The sequence below is a fragment of the Meles meles genome, chromosome 6, assembly GCF_922984935.1.
Source record: "Meles meles chromosome 6, mMelMel3.1 paternal haplotype, whole genome shotgun sequence".
Taxonomy (NCBI): Eukaryota; Metazoa; Chordata; class Mammalia; order Carnivora; family Mustelidae; genus Meles; species Meles meles.
In genome coordinates this window covers 42,817,676-42,837,213 of record NC_060071.1, presented here as the reverse complement: position 1 = coordinate 42,837,213, position 19,538 = coordinate 42,817,676, and the positions used below count along the sequence as shown (strand labels likewise).

At 45.1% G+C, this 19,538-nt stretch overlaps 1 protein-coding gene across 1 annotated transcript in view; it reads right to left on the bottom strand.

Moving 5' to 3' along the window:
• The window catches only part of AQP9 (aquaporin 9), a 41,683-nt gene that overhangs the window by 8,203 nt on the left and 13,942 nt on the right, over positions 1–19,538 (bottom strand). The window contains exons 2-4 of the mRNA XM_046007167.1: positions 9,061–9,187; positions 2,968–3,105; positions 1,867–1,985 (exon numbers count right to left, since the gene is read on the bottom strand). Coding sequence (XP_045863123.1) covers positions 1,867–1,985; positions 2,968–3,105; positions 9,061–9,187 — 384 coding nt within the window. The remainder of the gene's footprint in view (positions 1–1,866; positions 1,986–2,967; positions 3,106–9,060; positions 9,188–19,538) is intronic.

The window sequence follows — 19,538 nt, the reverse complement described above, 5'->3', positions numbered from 1 at the left end:
TGAGCACCTGTTATGTACTAACTTCCATCAAATCTCCAGGGAGCATGTGCATACCAAGTCTAACTTCTGTTGCACTTGACACTCCTTCAACTCTTTGGAAGCTACTAGTCCATCTCGTCACCTCCGTCCCCCCAGCTCCCACACACACCCCCTAGAGCAAACATCCCCATTCTCCACTCATAGCTGTGTGACATCTTTTGGCTCATCTCTTTTAGTAGTATATGCCCTCTTGAACTCTGACATTTGGAAATGAATCTAATACTCCCGTACGGAATAGAGTGTAAGACCCTAAACTACATCTGAATACTATCCTTCTATTTTTCCAGCTTAGGAGAACATGCCTTTTTCTGGCAGCTACAGCTCTCTGTATCTTTTCCATCAGAATTTTTCTCATCATCCCAACTCATTTAGGCTCACGGTGCCAAATGGCTAATGTGACTCCTATAGTCCAGTTTCCTGTTTAATCGTCTTCACTTTTGCATTGTTCCTTTTTGTCTTCAGGTGATCCTTTTGTTCTTCATTTTATTCAAAATCCCTGGGCAGAGGCTGTTTATAATGCATTTTCCTCCCATTATTCACTTCATCCTTACAAAGTAATCTGATAAGTGCTCATATTATCCCCACTTTACAAATGAAAACATGAGACCCCCCAGAGCTCGGTAATTGAGCTAAAGTTGCTCAGGGAGTTGGCACAGGACTGTTATTTTAATTCCGGCACTCAGACTCCAAATCTCGGATCTTTCCGACTCACGTTTACTTGTCAGTCCCTCAAGCTCCAGCCACGGGGCTGAGCTTATAAAGAGACCCCAAGAAAGACTTGCTGCCTGTTTGGTTTACTGATCAAAGTGGAAGGGAAAAAGACCGAGGGCGTGAGGGCATGGATTTTTTCATCTCTCTATTTAATGGAAGTGGACAGAGTTGGCAATCTGGAAGATCCATTTTATACACACGCCTGCCCTAGCCTGCCCCATCGCGATCACAAGAGAACGACTGAGAGTTGCTGGAGATGTCCTCCCTCCTTGCCTCCCTCTGACCTTTCTTCCTTCCAGGCTGACTAGCCGGCTTTCAGGGCTACGGCAAGGGAGGAAGAGGCCATCAGGTTGACGAGATTGGTCCTGCCACAAGGTGACCGGAAGAACCGTGCTGCCAGCTACATCGCGGGTGTCAGGGTGCAGCTTGTTAAGCTGTCCCAGAGCAGAGACTCTTCTAGCTACCTTGAAGTTCGATAAACCTATGCGCCTGAGGAGACTCAGAGGATCCAGAGATGCTCTAGGCTCAACTGTCACACTTCATAGTCCTTGAATTGTGATGGAAATGTCTTTTCCCCTCCATGTTCAGAGTGCAGAAGAGACAGTGATCAGAAAGCAAACCCTATTTGCCCCTTTAGGGGTTGAAATGTCCTGTTGTCCATTCTTTTCTGGACCTCAACCAGTGCAAAACAAGCGTATGCAGGTTTTTTAAAGACTTATTTTATTTATTTGAGAGAGAGAAAGCAAAATGAGAGGCTGAAGGAGAGGGAGAGAATCTCAAGCTGACTCCCTGCGCAGTGGGGAGCCCGTAGTGGGGCTCAGTCCCATGACCTTGAGATCATGACCTGAGCTGAAATCAAGAGTCAGACACTCAACCAACTGAGTTACCCAGATGCCCTCAAGTGTATCTATTAACAAGGAAGCAGAAACCTTTGTTAGTGGTATTGACTTTGGTAAATGGAAAAACTGGTCAAAAATGCCTGGGTTATGCCTAGTGATCTCTGACTTTGGGAACACAGCCTTCCCAGTCCGATGGACTGTAATGTTCCTGTGCACTTTCCCCTTATTAGATCGTATCTTTTCCCTAAAGTCCAGTCTTTGGTAAACAGACACTTACCTGGTCTGCAAATGCATTTGTCAGAGACAGATATGGAGCGGGGTATGTTGCAAAAATGTGGGCTGTTGCATTTTCTCCCACGATGAGCAGTTTTCCACCAGCAAAGGCCATAAGTCCATCTGTGGACGAGAGAACTCTGGCACATTAATGTTCTCTGGGTAAAGCTGAGGGAGGCCTATGCTGGGTCTTGTGCAAAACAACCACAATCAAATATTCAGGTCCAGCTTGGTGGATCTAATCCATTTCTCTCTCTTCATTTCATAGCCTGGCAGTTTTAGAGATGCCCATAGAAATTCGAGGATGTCACGTCAAAGATAGAAAGCCCTGGCTGCCCTCCATGGTTCACTCCAGACTTGAGTCAACCTTAGCCAGTGGGTCAGGAAACTCATATTTTATGGGGGTTAGACAGAAGGAACTACTTCAACAGTTGATTTCATGCAATCTCAAGATTTTTTCATTTGAAGGGTCTTAGAAGTCAAGTCCCTCATTTTGCAGAGGAGGAAACTGAGACTGACAAAGTCAGATGGCTTACATAAGTCCCCCCAGCTACTTACTGACACAGTACAGAATTAATGGCTGGGTCTTTGATCACCAGTACTGTTTCTCCCCCAGGACTGTTGGAGATCTGATGTCCTGGTTGTTGGACAGAATGGGGAAGAAATTCCCCACCTAGCCTATTCTCAACCATGCCCTTTCCGTCAAAGACTTTATGCCAGATTCCTGCTCTGAATACTTAATTATCACAACCTTTGCCACCTGTCAACACCGTCTCTCCTAGCCAAGTCAGAGAAAGCTTATGGAGAATCCACTGGCCTATTGCTAATTTTGTGCCTGGTCACACTGTAGTATTGATTGGATCTAAAAACAGACTTCTAGTTCTGCCCTCTATTTAAATTGTGACCATTTTCTTAAGAGACTTTGCGAATTTGTCCTAATGATAATGTTGGCCGCATTATTCAGAACTTCAAATTCTTAGAACTGCCTGCTGAGTGTGGAACACTTCACTGTTCCTGCCTTAGCTCATCTGTTCTTAACAAGTAATTCTGACTCCCCAGTCATGGCCAGCTCTCCCTAACCTCTGGGCTCGGGACCCCTACTCACCATAGTAAATGCCAAAGAGGGCTGCAGCTCCTGCAAAGGCTCCCAAGAACTGAGCTCCCACATAAAAAGGAAATTTGAACCATTTCATTCGTCCAAAGAGACACATTGCAAAAGACACAGCTGGGTTGATGTGGCCACCTGCAAGAAAGAAAGACGATTAGGGATGTTAGCAGCAGGCCAGGGAGAATTCTAACACAGAAAACCTTATCTAGAGACCTCAGGCAGAACTCAGTCTTCTAGGTAGAGAACTGTGTGAAGAGACAGAGTCTTACGTATAGGTGAGTGTGTGCGCACACGTGTGTGTGTGTGTGCGTGTGTGTGTGTGTGTGTGTGTGTGTGTGTTTGAATGGGGAGGAAAGGGAGACCAATAATCCACATGAACCATTAGACATTGCCTAGGAAGTTCAGCTTTCTGAAAAAGGGAGTGAGAGATGGGAAGAAACCTGTACTCAAGAGGTTCATTTTCTGTTCCTACCGTTGATCTACTGTCTACCTAGCTATCATTGACCTTCCAGGCTTTTATCGGTCTATGAAATAATTACTCCAAGAGATTGATATAATCTGTTAACATCAATATATTTTAAGTCAATATATTTATACAACATATTGTTTAATATTTAAATCTGCATCTAGCAGTTCCTCAGCCCATGTCCAGAGGAGATACAACAATCTTAAGATGGAAAAGAGATGTCTAAGGGGGAAATGAACCTTGGCTGGTGGACTGTACCTCTCACTGAGGTAAGGGGCTCAATGTACTTTGAGGTGATCACAGTGTCTGGATTCTGCTCCATTCCTCTGCAGGAACAATGTGTTTCTCTCACACACGCAAACGTAGCAATGCTTCCAACACCCCAACCTACGCTCCCGCTACAGAATCAGCCTCCTGGTTTCTCATCTGGTCACCAGATCACACAGAGGGTTTGCTCAGTGGTAGGTCACCCAAACCCCCGTGGCTTTACTAGTAACAACATTTACTGAACACTTGCCATATGTTATTATTGGGGTATTATATACATTTTACCCTTATAAGAACCCAGTGAGATGGGTATTACTCTCTAACTGGTGAGGAAACTGAGGCACAGAAGTAAAGTAACTTTTTAAGGCCACATGATTAGTTAAGTGGTGGAAATCAGATTCAAATGCAGGTTGATATGAATTCTAGAGTCTGCGTTCTACGTTATACCGCTTCCAGACATGGAAGTGGTATACACCATGTTCATAAGCCTTCCCTGCCTTAGTGGGCAGAAAGAAAATCACATTTCAAATATCGTCTTTGAGTGCAAATGGGGTTAGTTCCTGAAAATGAAAGATGTTCATTTGTTCCATTAGTCAGCATATAGTACATCATAAGTTTTTGTTTAGTGTTCAATGATTCATTAGTTGTGTATAACACCCAGTGCTCATGCCAACGAACATAATAAAAAATAAGAAAATAAAAGCCCCTCCCCCCAAAAAATAAGAAAGAAAGATGTTCATTCGAAGAGTACACTTTGTGTGGAGGGGGAACTAGAGTCACTGTCAATGTGACCACACTGAAATGTAGACCTTTGGGGTGGGGACATAGTTGTGAACCACAGATGACGACGACGACGATGATGATGATGATGATGATGATGGAGGAGAGAAGAAGAAACTTCACCATCTGACTCTATAAAACCTATAGGTCAGCCTGTTTCTGGAAGGCCACCCTCTATGAAGAAAGCAATGCTTTCTTGAGTCTCCAAGCCCAAGTGGGCTTGCAGGGAGCGGTTCTCACTGCTGGCTAAGCTTCAAGGGTCCTTTCTTTACCTGCCCCTGCCACTCAGAGGCTCATCTGAGTAAGAAAATGCCAGTATATTAAAGCATGGGTGATTTCCTGAAGCCTTACAAACACCTCAACTGGTTTGTTTTACTTTGAAATCTAAGACAGCCACAAGTCTGGAGACCAGCAGGAGCACCACTTACTAAGCTAGCTGGGAACAGGGGTTAGGAGACGGGAGTGCATAGGCAGTGGAAAGTTCCCGAAGCCAGCCCTGTTTCTCTTTTCCCAGAGGCTGTTTGGAGAGGAGCCAGCACCCAGCCAGCGCAGAGAGATCCATTGTGAAAGGACAAGGGCCCATAAGAAATCAGCCCCAGTCAAAAACTGCTCCCCGCAGATGAGCCCATCAATGCGAGAGTTACAGAGTTCCGTTTAGCAAGCTCCTCTTCCAAGATAAAACTTCCTGCGGGTAGGTTTCTGCTTTTTAGCCCCTCACAAGCACTCGGAGACAGGGTGCTCATTCTTCATCTTGGACTTTACGCAATGCAAGGCACGCAGTAGGTGTTCCAAATATGAAAGTTGAGTCAGTCAATTGTCAAGGGCCTTTATTTGGGTAGCTCAGAAGGTGAAGGTCTGCCGAGAGGGAAAGTTGTTTGGGAATCAGAGAGGGTGTGTCCGGGATTGTGCGTTGCAAAGCAGCAGGAAGATTTCTCCTTGCAGGGGTGAGTGCCCAGCCTGGCTCACTGCCACACAAAGCAGGGCAGTGTAGTGGAAATAACACGAGCGAAGGACTTGGGGAGCGCTGCCCTCAAGTCTTGGCTCCATCCAGGTTGTTGTGATGATCAGATGATTCATAAGAAGAGCCCAGGGCAGAGCTGGAGCCCACCAGCCCCGAGATGAAAGTCTTAGGTGAGCAGAATGAACCCTTTCAGATGCTGCTCTGGGCAGGTCGCCTCCTTTCCCACACGGTGATAGAGACAACCTTAATATTTTGTCAAGATGCAAAGTTCTTTTGCTTTTTCAAGAATTTACCTGGCTTATAAAATGTTGCATCAAAAGCAGCCACCATATAAGAAGACAGCATATACATTAATAGGGGGAGTCATGAGTTCCGATTGGCCAGATTCAAGGGACAGACCACTGGCATGTTCACAGGGAAGAAAGGTGTGGTAACTTCCTTCCAGGAAGGTAATGTTTTATATTGCAAAACCAGATGTCAGTTGACTTCACCAGTCTGTGACCACAAAATGGGATCTTACTTATGTTTATGCCCGCTATACGTTGGTGATTTTCTGCATCCTCAAAGTGGGCCTCCTACGTGCTCACAAACCAGTATGTTAGCTGTAGCCACAGGAGAAAGTCACCTCCTCTCCGCAACAGTCTTCCTGTCCCATTCCTGTGGTTGCTTAAACCAATACTGATGTCTGTATGAGTGTCAACGGTGGGCTGATGTGTGGTCTCTGCACGTTCCCAAAGCCACCGGTCCTCAAGGAGCCTAGGATCGCTAGGTTCCAGAGATGGGGAGCTAAGTTTCCTTTCTCGCCCAATACTGCCTTGTATCAACCAGGCTCAGAAACTGCTCTACTTATATTTTGGGATCTCGCAGACTCTGGTGTACAATTTGGTTGGCTCTTAACCCTCATCTTGGATAGAACTTCTGGTAGAAATAGTCCTATAGGCTATAGCTCTCACTCTTCTGAGCACCAGGTCTTAACCCCAGTTCAGGACCCAGATGGGAAGGCTTCATGCCATCTCCCACCCTCTCATCCCCTGCCTGCTGGCCTCTGCCCTTTTTTTCCTATGGAGACTGCCGAAATCCCTGAGTATATCACTAGATGCAAACAGACATGGGCCACGTTGGTGATGAAAGCTATTACCTACACTGGTTGGGTCTGGGATCAATTTCTTCTAAATAAATATGTGATGATGTTCAATTCAGGGTATTATGCAAGTGAAATATTCCAAAACCATGTCTCTGCCCCAAAAGTATGCCCCCCTTTCTATCCCCCAGTCTGTGGCCACGAGCCTTGTGTGAACGTAGTGGGAGCACAGAGAGGGCAGCAGTGGAACGTCTCACAAGCTGGTTTTAGGCCAGGACTGATCTGTGTCTGCTCTCTCCTGCGCTATCATTAGGAGAGTCCCCTGCCTACTCTGGTGTCTAGATGGACACTACAGTGCTGGGATCACAGCAGAGACTTGACAAGAGTGTGAACATAGACACAGCTCATGCCGAAGCAACCGCACACACAGGCATCCCTAACCCGCACCGCCGCAAGATCTGAGTCTACGCGCGCTGGAAAGGGGGCAGCCAGCAGATGACTGTTCCAGGGGCCCAGCCCAGTGGGGCTCCCAGGGGGTCGGGGCAGCCATTCTTCAATGTTCTAGTGGCAGCAGCTGCCACCAGGCCGGCTGGCTTGACTGCGGGATCCTCTGCCAGGGTTGTTCTGCCCAAAGGCCCTGCTTGCAATGTCACGCCCTCCCCAGAATAGACATTGTGAACACTGTGTAATGGTGGGGACAGGAGCTCTGCTGTCATGTAGACCTGGGGCAAGTTTTTGCTCTGCCTCTTAACCAGCTGTGGGACTCTCGCTGTTGTCTTACTACTTCTGAGCTCTGGGTCACTTGGGAGCATGGAGATTGGAATGCCTGCTGCAAAGCGCTGCTGCAGAGAAAGGGGACAGAGTATGCACAGCAGCCTGCACAGAGCCCCGGTGTGCGTGGGCTTCCCTGTCGTCCCTCAGCCTCGGCCAGCTTGCCTCAGTGTTCTGACCAGGCTGCTGGAAAATTCTGAGTGCCTTTGAGAACTGCATCATTTCCACAGATCTCTCTCTGAGAGAGAGATCTCTCTGTGGTTCAACATTTGCAAATCAATCAATGTGATAGAACAAATAAATAAGAGAAGAGAGAAGAACCACATGGTCCTCTCAATTGATGCAGAAAAAAGCATTTGACAAGATACAGCATCCATTCCTGATTAAAATGATTCAAAGTATAGGGATAGAGGGAATATTCCTCAACTTCATAAAATCTATCTATGAAAAGCCCACAGTGAATATCATTCTCAATGGGGAAAAGCTGACAGCCTTCCTTTTGAGATCAGGAACAGGACAAGGATGTCTGCTCTTGCCACTGTTATTCAACATAGTACTAGAAGTCCTAGCAACAGCAATCAGACAACAAAAAGAATATTCAAGGTATTCAAATTGGCAAAGAAGAAGTCAAACTCTCTCTCTTCTCAGATGACATGATACTTTATATGGAAAACCCAAAAGACTCCACCCCCAAACTACTAGAACTCATACACCAACTTGTAATGTGGCAGGATACAAAGTCAGTGTAAGAAATCAGTTGCTTTCTTACACACTAACAATAAGAAAATAGGGAAATTAGAGGATTGATTCCATTTACAATAGCACCAAGAACCATAAGATACCTGGGAATAAACCTAACCAAAGAGGTGAAGGATCTATACTAGAGGAACTACAGAACACTCATGAAAGAAATTGAAGAAGACACAAAAAGATGGAAAACCATTCCATGCTCTTGGATCGGAAGAATAAACATTGTTAAAATGTCTATACTGCCCAGAGCCATCTATACTTTCAGTGCCATCCCGATCAAAATTCCACGGGTATTTTTCAAAGAACTGGAACAAACAAACCAGAAGAGACCCCAAATTGACAAGGAAATATTGAAAAACAAAAACAAAACTGGCGGCATCACATTGCCCGATTTCAAGCTTTACTACAAAGCTGTGATCACCAAGACAGCATGGTACTGGCACAAAAACAGACACATAGACCAGGGAAACAGAGTAGAGAGCCCAAATGTGGACCCTCAACTCTATGGTCAAATAATCTTTGACAAAGCAGGAAAAAATATACAGTGGAAAAAAGCCTCTTCAATAAACGGTGCTGGGAAAATTGGACAGCTATATGTAGAAGAATGAAACTCGACCATTCTCTGCCACCATACACAAAGATAAACTCGAAATGGATAAAAGACCTCAACATTAGTCAGAAATCTATCAAAATCCTAGAGGAGGACATAGGCAGTAACCTCTTCAACATCAACCACAGCAACTTCTTTCAAGATATGTCTCCAAGGGCAAAGAGAACAAAAGTAAAAATGAACTTTGGGGACTTCATCAAGACCATCTCTCGTCTTTAGCTAAATGTTGCTTTTGCACAAGTCACTCACTGTTGGCCATTTTGATTTTAACATCTATAAGAACAGAATCAAATACATATTCTTGCAGGGTTGCTGGAATGCAAATACACTGGGTATGCAAAGCCCCCAGCGCTGAGCTAGCACATTGGAATGGATGCACGGTGGCTATTATTCCCATGACTTACCAGAGACACCTCCAGTCACGTAAATGGCCATTACCACTGCCATGGCAAATCCAACATTGATAGTGACAATTCCTCCAAAGTGTCCTCGACTGAGGATAGCCTGGGCAACAGAGCCGCAGCCAAGGACCTGGAATGAGAGGAAGCTCAGTAATTTAAGTGAATTGGGGAGTGGGGGACACAAACATTCTGACTGTTCCACCGTGTCGTTCCTAATGTTTAGAAAATGGGTCCCATATCCTCACTGAACAACCAATCAAAACCATTTAATCCTGGCCCATGAAGGAAACATTTGGTGAAAGAGTGTATTGAGAAAGACGGAATAGTCATGTGCAAGTCTGGTAGTAAAATAACAAGACAGTAAATGGCCATTGGCCATCCTCATGCTGTGGTTTAAAGAGCGAGTGTGGCCCTGGGGGAGGAAGTTCTGGACCATAGGATCATTAAATCATAGCTCTTTATATGTTGAATTGGCCAGACTTTTTCTAGAATACACAGCCCAGCTTGGGTTTCACAATGAAAGAGCAACCGACTTCAGTAAGAGTTCAGCATGAGGCAGTGAATATTGTTTAAGGGCATATGAGGAAAGGTTTCAGGATCAAATATACGTAAGGAAAAAGAGATTAAGAAGGTGGATGCTTCTCATCAAGAAGATAATAACCAGCCACTGCGTGTCTCTCCACAAAAGGATTAGAAGGGAAGTCTGAGCCTGAGTTATGAGAGGTTGCATGTGAACAATTTCCCGACAGCGATGAATGAATTCTAAATAGCTCCCCCAGAGTGCTTTTGTGAGGTCTTCCATAGAAATATAATTTACAAACAATAATTTAATACATATAGAATGATTTTAGTTTATCCCTCCCTGAAGGCAGAGAAATTCTCTTGATCTTTCAACAGCTTCTGTAATCCCCAATTCTAAGACATATTGCCTCATCTTAGTTCCACCGGCTGGACAGGAGGGTTAAGTACGTGGGCTTGACATCTTCAGGGGAGCCCTTGGGCTACACATCCCATATGCACAGGCTGCGCTCCGGACCCTGCAGTGAATCCTAACTAAGGTTGTAGTAGTAACACGTTCCCTTTTCCCTATTCAAAAACATTGCCTGGGTTCATTCATAGCCTATCAATTCCATCTAGACTTAACCTATTTTTTTTTCTAGAATCGCTATCTATTAGAATAATTCTCTGCATTAAAGCCAGTACCACACTGGCGTCTCTCTTTTTAATTTAAAGCCAATTAACCACCCCGTGCACAACTTCTAAGGTAACTGGCATTTTGACAACATCTTCTGAAAAGAGGAATGAAATGTTACTGACAGCTGACATGACCTGATTTAGACAACGGGGCATAAGAGGGGACACATCCAGAGAAGGGCCCATCCTGACGTATTACTGAATTCTGTATAAGCGTCTTCCCTCTTTTGAGGTCTGATGCGCGTGCCCCTGTGCTAGTCTAGAGGGGGCAGAAAAGCTTTAAATGGCCCGGGTGGGTATAGGGAAGGCTCTGCCCTGTCAACTTCCACTATGATGAATATTCTCCTCTTCTACTCTAGATACTGAAATTGTTTTTTGTTCTTTCCTCGGGAGGATAATCGATGCAGGGTGTTGCAGGAAAGGAAAGAGGAGAAATGAGCGATGTGGGGGCTTCAGTGACCTTCATCAGAAATCGCCACCCAGATTTCAGCCCAGATTCACATCAGTGCTTTTTATTTTATTTTTTAAAAAAAGATATATGTTTATTTATTTGAAAGCGCGCACGAGAGAGTATGAGCACACACAGGAAGGGGAAGGGGCAGAGCAAGAGTTCGGAGAAGCAGGTGGGGCTGGATCCCAGGACCCTGAGATCAGGACCTGAGCTGAAGGCAGACACTTAATGGACTGAGCCACGCAGGCGCCCCTACATCATTGGATTTTAGTTTTAAAATATATTTATTGGGGTGCCTGCGTGGCTCAGTGGGTTAAGCCTCTGCCTTCGGCTCAGGTCATGATCCCAAAGTCCTGGAGATCAAGCCCTGCATCATCAGGCTCTGCTTCCCCCTCTCTCTCACTGCCTGCCTCTCTGCCTACTTGTGATCTCTCTCTCTGTCATAAATAAATAAAATCTTTAAAAAAAATAAAATAAAATCTACTTCTTATAGCCTCAAAGGCAATGAGGAAGTCAGGTAACTACCTTCTAGTATCATCCCTTGCCTGCCTCCTCCCCCCTGCATCCACGCACCAGGTAGGCAGACAGACCTTGGGTGTCCTGAAGTACTGCAGCCAGACTGATGGGAGATTGGCCACCCACTCTGGTTTCCCTCTTCTGTGCACCTGCTATAATTTTTTCCCTTCCAAAATGAGAGATCTGTCCTTCATGGTATTACAGAGATTTCCAATATGACTCCCTGCCCTCACCTTTAAATGAACTACCCTACCATTCCCCTTCTTAGATGGAGAAAAAGTCTATTATTATCTAGCTTGTCTCAATTTTCTGAACCATATCTGGAAAGCTGTTTTGGATCCATTACTCATTCATACTCTCGCCACACTGAAACTGTGTTCTCTGAAATTCAAGTGTACTGTCCCTACTATACAATTAGTGCTTAGTTCTTTTCCAAGTGCCAGAGCTTGGTTCTCCTTATCTAGAAAATAATCTCGAAGATTCCTTTCCACACCAACAGCAAACAATATGCGGGCCTATCTTGTTTCATTGTGTTTCCTTAGGTGTGGTGTTTCCCAAGCCCGCCACCCTCTCCTCCTTTGCTGGCCAGCTACACACCTCCAAGTTTTCTCCCACATTCTTGTCAGGATCTGGCATCAGCTCAGTCTAGCTTCCTTCTCCGGGATATTTAGAAAACTCACAGAACCATGTAGGGGAGGGAGGGTATTACAAATCATGGATCTAGCTCTCCCTGTGCCCTTCACTGTGCCCCCCAAGCTCCTCACTCACCTCTCATTCATATTCACCCAATAGCTTCACCAAGCTTTGTCTTCTCTCAGCCCAGTCCCCCAACCCCCCTTTCTGCAAAAAACACCAGCTTCACCTTGACTCTGCACCTGTGAGTTGGCTTGAAGATCGGTGGCAATTTAGAATAACACATAAACATCATGTCCCAGTTATCTAGCCCTACGTAACTATGCCCTAAATTTACTGGCTTAAAATGGTAACACTTATTTTGCTTGTGAATCTGGAATTTGGGCAAGGCTGGGCAGGGTATCTCATCTCTGCTCCATTTGGTGTCAAGTGTGGTGGTTCAAATTTGGAGGATTAAAATGATCTGAAGACTAACCCATTCACGTGTTTAGTGGTTGATACTGGCTGTCAGGTGATGCCTTGGCTGGAGGGTTGGCCAAGGCACCTACGAATGGCCTCTCCGTGTGGCCTGCTTCTTCATAGTCCTGTGGCTGGCTTCCAAGGGCAAGCACCATGGAGTCTCCAGAGCCTGTGGTCTCAGACCCTGCACCGTGCTCTCATCTCAGCCTCAACCCTACACTAGTTCTGAACTCAATGGCACAGACACTGGGTCTGACAGACACAGGCATTTCCCCTACAACATCCTAAACTGGCATTCATCTGGTCTGTGTTGGGTTACTGTGAGACACGAGGACTTATTACCACATCGGGCAGCTAGTTCTAGATATTTTTTATTGTTCCAGTAGCTAAGGAGTCTTTCCTTACAGGAAGTTGGAGTCTTCTCTCCTGTAATTTCTCTCTGTTAGCGCTCATCGCACTCTCGGGACCATAAATCATAAACCTCTTCCACACTCCAGGTCTTCCAATACCTGGAGGGAGTTCACTTTCCTGGACGCCTGTCCCTTCGTCTTTGATTCCTGGTGAGTTTCACCAGGTCAAGCTCTGGGTTGTCAGCGTCTCTCTTAAAACACAGAGCCCAGGGGCGCCTGGGTGGCTCAGTGGGTTAAGCCTCTGCCTCTGGGCTCAGGTCATGATCTCAGGGTCCTGGGATCGGGATCCGCATTGGGCTCTCTGCTCGGCGGGGAGCCTGCTTCCCCCTCTCTCTCTGCCTGCCTCTCTGCCTACTTGTGATCTCTGTCAAATAAATAAATAAAATCTTAAAAAACAAAACAAAATGCAGACATGGACACAATCCTCCTGTATTTGTGCATTGCATTAGGACTGGGTAAGTCATCCTGTACCTTCTGCTCATTGCTTCTGTTGCCATCTAGTGGGGCACTCATGCACAGGATGTACTTTAACTGCTTATGGATCTATGCCCGGTTTTCCGAATTTTATAAGGTACTCAAGATCCTGTATGAAACGTCTTTGTCTCTGCACAGCACCTAGAATATTGGAGGGAACTAAATAACCAGATTCCAGGTGCTATTTCCAGGTATGACAATATGTCTGCGTAAATGACACTTCTCCGTGTCAGCTTGATCATCAATTAAAGCATAATAATGATACCAGCCAGCCTTGTTTCGTAGGATAGTTTGGTAAAGGTTCAAACGGGAGAACAATAATGAAAGCACTTTTTAAACCACAAAGGGGAATGGAAAGTGCAGGATATTGTTGCTCTTAGGATAAACTCAAAAGGAAACCCCCAATGTAGGGTGAATAAGTTAAGACAAAGGGACCCGTGAACTTAACCGCTGACTCACTGACTGGCGATAAGAATAGGGAGAAAACCACATCTGTGACAGATGCTAGAAATAGTTGCTGTTTGATTCCTAGTCACAGGATCAAAATTTGCAGAAGAGGAGAAGTGGGAAGCTGACAAGAGCTTCGTGTTGCTTTGCTTACTTGTGATTGCTCTGGGTCCCTTTGTAGTTGGCGAGATTTTAGTGCTTTGGGTGGGAAAGTCACACTAGAAAAGAGGAGAGGGTAAATACTGTCACTCTCCTCAGGTGCCGCACATGGCAAGAACGGGAGAAAGAATTTCAGTGGGAAAGCAAGAAGGATATTTGAAAGGCAGAATTCCTACAAAAGGCCGACTGGTGGCTAGTCATTCTCAACCACTCAGGCCAAACATTCTGGAATCATTTGGTATTCCTTCCTCTTCTCTCCCTTGGCCACCTATAGTCAGTCATTCCCAAATCTTTGGAGGCTTCTTCTGCAGCCCCCAACCAAGGTCCCTACCCCCAGTGTCTCCCCACCCAGTGACCCCGCCAGATGGAGCATGACTTAGCACCCCCCCACACACACTGTTAGGTGGGAAATGGCAGCACAAGCCTCCCCTGGTACTCAGGGCTCTCCAGGGTCTTGCCTTTCGACCCCATCCACTTCATGCCCAGTGTTCTCCAGCATAGATCTGCATCAGCCAGGCTGGCATCCCCGTCGCGGCGAGTCCTTTGAGCTCATGACACTCATTCCCACCCTGCACACTGGCTCATGCTCTCCTTTCTGGCAGAATGTCCCTTCTCTATCTGTCCTGTTCCGCAACCAAACTCCTTGTACTCTTGACACTGAGCTAAAACCCTGTTTTTTCTGTGGGGCTTTCCTTTGACAACTCAAGCCCTCAGTGGCCTCCTCTGCTTCATCTACTATGTCTTTCCAATGGCATTTCCTGACAGTCCGCCTCACCTCAGGCCACCCCACCAAGACTGTGTTGTCCACCACAGCAGCTCATGCGTCTCCGTATTCCATGCTCAAACAATATCTGCTGGAGCATACTAAAATATCTACACATAAGCCGGGGGCGGGGGATCCCTATGTAAATGTCTCTTTTTTTTTAAAGATTTTATTTATTTATTTGACAGAGATCACAAGTAGGCAGAGAGGCAGGCAGAGAGAGACAAGGAAGCAGGCTCCCTGCTGAGCAGAGAACCCAATGTGGGTCTCGATCCCAGAACCCTGGGATCATGATCTGAGTCAAAGGCAGAGGCTTAACCCACTGAGCCACCCAGGCGCCCCTGTAAATGTCTTTTCAATAGAAACAGGGGATAGGATGTGAGAAGTGGGAGGTGTAATTTCTAAGAAATCTTAGCTGAGCTGCTGGGAAGTTCCCAGTGGAGCCATGACCCCTATGACAAGCTGATTACTGGACACAATGTAAAACCTAAAGAGGTGAAGTGATTATCACAAACAAATCATAACTCCACAGATTTTATTTCATTTGACCGTTCTCAAATCTCTTGGCTATCTAGTACTTTGTTTAAAGTCCAAACTAAGGGGCGCCTGGGTGGCTCGATGGATTAAGCCTCTGCCTTTGGCTCAAGTCATGATCCCAGGGTCCTGGGATCGAGCCCCACGTTGGGCTGCCTGCTCAGCTGGGAGCACCTGCTTCTCCCTCTCCCTCTGCTGCTCCCCCTGTTTGTGCTCTCTCTCTCTCTCTCTCTGTCAAATAAATAAATAAAATCTTAAAAAAAAAATAAAATGCAAACTAAGATGTTCCTAACAGAGATACCATGTATAACAGACACTGAACAAGTGTCTGTTCAGTCAGTATGTACAAACTGACCCCTTTCGGGAAAGCAGTAGTTAATAAAGTCCAAGGATTCTTTAGAAAATGTTTGCAAGTGATGCAACCTGAGACCAGAGATCACCAGGGGACCCTGTGATGATTGCAAGGGGTCTGCGATTCTCTGTTCTCATCAAACATTGTCCAGAGAAGGAAAGGGTAACATGTCTTGTATCTACCTTCTGTAGTTCAGTCCTTTCAGAATTAATGGATACTGAGAGGACAGTTAAAAGGGCTTCTTGGACAGTATTGTCATGGACTTTGGAGCTAAGGCCGTGTGAAATGTTTAGAGTCTATCCTCATCTGTTTAAGGCAGTATAAGCAAAGAAGTACAAACACCAGGTACGCTCTCTGTGCCCAGACCCGGGTACCTGTACCACTTCATCCCTGCCAACATCTGCTCATCCTGGGAGAGGAGGACAGGATTACTATCTCCACTTTATGGATGAGCAAATGGAGGCCAGGAGAGGCCAAGCAAGTTCTCCAGGTTTGCATAATAAAAACACAGGAGACAGAACCTGGGCTGGATCCCATGTCTGTCTTATTCAGAGGCCTGCGCTTGTAACCATTGCACAACGGATGGAGTGAAAGGTCACTGGTAGAAACCAACACCCCCATGGCCACATCCAGAGAGACCAGTGAGGTCCCAGGGAAGGCGGGGTTGGGGCACCTGCACACCACAGGTGAGGGGACGGCCGGGAGTGCTGAAGGACCTGGAGATCCAAATAGCCATCCATTCCCCATCTACCCCACCCTCACTGTAAACCAGACGCGTCAGCCTGAGGAAAACGGACTGAGGAGGAAGCTCATTGGGGAATCTTCTTGTAGTTCTGGGTTTTGTGCTAGGACAAGTTGCTTTTCTGGTGACAACACACGTGGTCCCTCTGGTTCCGAAAAATACCCAACACTTGGGCTGTTTCACCAAAGCTTCCAATGACCTAGGGAGACATCCTCTTCAGCCCCATTTGCCTCCTTTCTCGGAGGGCGATGAGATAGGCCAGTGATTAAGAACAGTTTTCGGTTTACACAAAACCGATTTTCACGGAGTACCATTGGCTTGCTTTCCAGCTCCTGCCTGCACAGCCAGCTTCTGCTAGATGACTAAGCCCGAGAATACTAGACCAGAAAGCCCATCAAACCCTTTTCTCCTGTGCTTTGTGGCTCGCTCCTTTTCTCGTTGTGTCTCCCAACTTTGTGGTCAGCAGCAGCAGGCACGCTCCTGCCCCTAATGCTGGCCAAAGTGGCCGGCACGGGAAGTGAGTGGGCTAAGATAATGGTGGGGCGAGACTTTGTGCACAGATGAACCACACCCACGAGCCACAGACATTTCTCGTGGCACTAGCCGGCATCTCCAGACTTAATAGCACTCATATCTGTTCTCAACACCAAGACCCGAGAAGCCAAGCACTTCCTTCCCTCCCACCTGCCCCTTTAAGAGCCAAAGAAGCGACCCAAGTGGCCACTGATAATAAAATGCCCCAGTAGCTTCCAAGCTCACCTGGCTAGTATTTATTTATTACCATTCTCCTGAAAACTTTTCTAGGAAGTTAGTATCCTTTAATCGGTAGTGCCAGTCTGGGGCATGGTTGCTGTGAGCCACGTGGGCGGCAACAATGGGACCCAAGAATGTGAGTCACGTGTGGCTGTTGACCCTGTATGTTGCTGCCTGTCTTCTTGGAAACAGGTAAGCGATATATTTTAGATGAAAACTATCCTACAGGAGAAAATTTGTCATTTAATGTAAACGTTCACCAGACCGAAGTCAACGTTAAAAGAGTATAGCTGGGGCAACATTTGTGTTTGAAATAAACTGCTTTCTTTTGTGTTTCAAGAAACTGATTTGTTTACCCACGCACACATTACAAATACTCTTTTAGTCCCCGTAGTAACTGAGGGGGAGGAAAACTCTACTGTTTTCATCCAAAGAAACCCTGGGACAAAGAGATAAAATAATTTGCCGGAGGACTGAGAGCTAGTGAAAAGATCTTTTGGAACCTAAAATTAACATTTGGATCCAAAGGTTGTGTTTCTTCACTTAACCTAAATTGCCCTCAACTTTTCCTGAGCCAAATAAGCAGTTTGTCCAGATTATGCTTTACAAGTCTGTCTTTCAAAAAGTGAAATTGGAGGAAATTAAGATCCTCAATTCTGCAAGTAGTCCTAACTGGAATTTGGCATTCATTCAGCCATTCCTTCCTCACTTCCTTTTTTCCTCCATATATAGGTCCCTTCGAAAATTCTCAGTGCCATGCATGATGCCTGGTGGTAGCAGGGAGGCCAAACAAACAAAAACAAACAAACAAAAAAACCAGACACAGGTCCTCTGGGAGCTCACAGACTGGTAGGAAAGATAGCTGAGAACGGGTAAGAAAAGTATGGATGAAAGATGGTACTGTTATTTAAAATTGTAGTCTTGTTATTAAAAAAATGCCCAAGCATTTACGCCTAAGGAAAGTGTACATGAAGACGTGGTTTTGTAATTTTGCCTTATTAAGTAGGAGATGGTTTTTTTTTCTTCTAAAAATGTAATTTAATTCTTACTAAAGGAATATGTGCACATAATTTTAAAAAGTCAGGTGCTACTCCGTGACATATAAGAAAGTCAGCAGTTGTCTATCCCAGCCTTCTGAAACTTGCATTTCTGTTTCCCTTCTCCGTGGCGCACAAGAAATGCTTTAAAGTTTTTATTTTCTTTCTTTCTCTTCAAACTTTGGTATTTCTATACAACACATTTCTGTTACTAATTATGATTTTCAACATTTTAGAAGTCATCTAGTAACTTCTCGTTTCTGAAATTTTGTTATGTTTTCTAGACAACCATACAACCCATCCCTGTTTTCCCAACTTAGTTGTATCAGCTTTTTGTCAAATCAGTATTTTGTATTTGCCATCATTATTGTTATGCAGATGTTGTTCACAGCTAGAACATGCACCGTATTAGGATTTTATTTCCCTCATTACACCATTTTGTATTTATTGCCTTACTTTTTGTTTACTTAGTTTTATAGCAATTACTTATCCCCCATTCATCCCCAAACGTTCTGAAAGAACGAATGTTCCATTGCAGTCAAACGTGCCTCCTAAGTGATCAGCTGCAGGGTCTGCCCTCTGAGCTAGACCTGCTGGGCCCAGCATTCACAGACCGAGAGCAGAGGGGACCTAGGTGATGGTTATTTTGACATTTAAGTCTCCCCAAATTCTTGAATCATTTGATTAATACCCGAAATTATTGAATCATCGGACATAATACTGTTAAATCTGAGATATATTAATATATGCACATGACAGATTGGCCTCATGAGAAACCTGATTAGAATTACATAAGATCAAGATTTCTCTTCTGGTATTGCCTGAAAAAAAAAGTGGTTTTCACGTGGCGACGGGGTGGCTCAGTCGGTTCAGTGTTCGCCTTCCGCTCAGGTGATCGGGCTCCCTGCTCAGCGGGGAGTCTGCTTCTTCCTCTGCCCCTCTCCCTGCTTGTGCTCTCTCTCTCTCTCAAATAAATAAATAATATCTTTTAAAAAATGGTTTTCACATGATTGCCTCAATTCGTTTTGCCAGGTGTTAGGACAGGACAAGAAAAGGACAACAGTCTCGTGTGCAGGAATTAGATTTCTCACAGCCAGGCCTCTTATAAACAGATGATACTGAACAGAAGGCTGAGACCCTCACAATCTCTCCATTTGCCCTTTTCTGGTGAGAATATTTTGTCTTCGTAGAATTTGGATAAGGACACTTTACAGCAGAGTCACAAACTGGTGGTCCAAGGCTGAAGACAGCCTGTGAGTGCGATTGACTCAGAGATTTGTTTGTTTGGCCTACGTGGGGGTGCTTTTTTTTTTTTCTTTTTCAATTTTAGGAATTGTTGCCAGTAATACTGTAATAAAAAGAGATAAATAAGGATAAATAATATAATAAATAAATAATAAAGTAATTAATAACTATAAACAGAAATAATAAAGATAAATAGAATAATAAAAAGGGGAAAATTGCATAGAACTTTAGATTTCTGATCATTTTTGAAAAACGAGAATCTGATAAAAACCCACCCCTTTCCTACTTGGCCACAGTGGAGAGAGCCTGGGA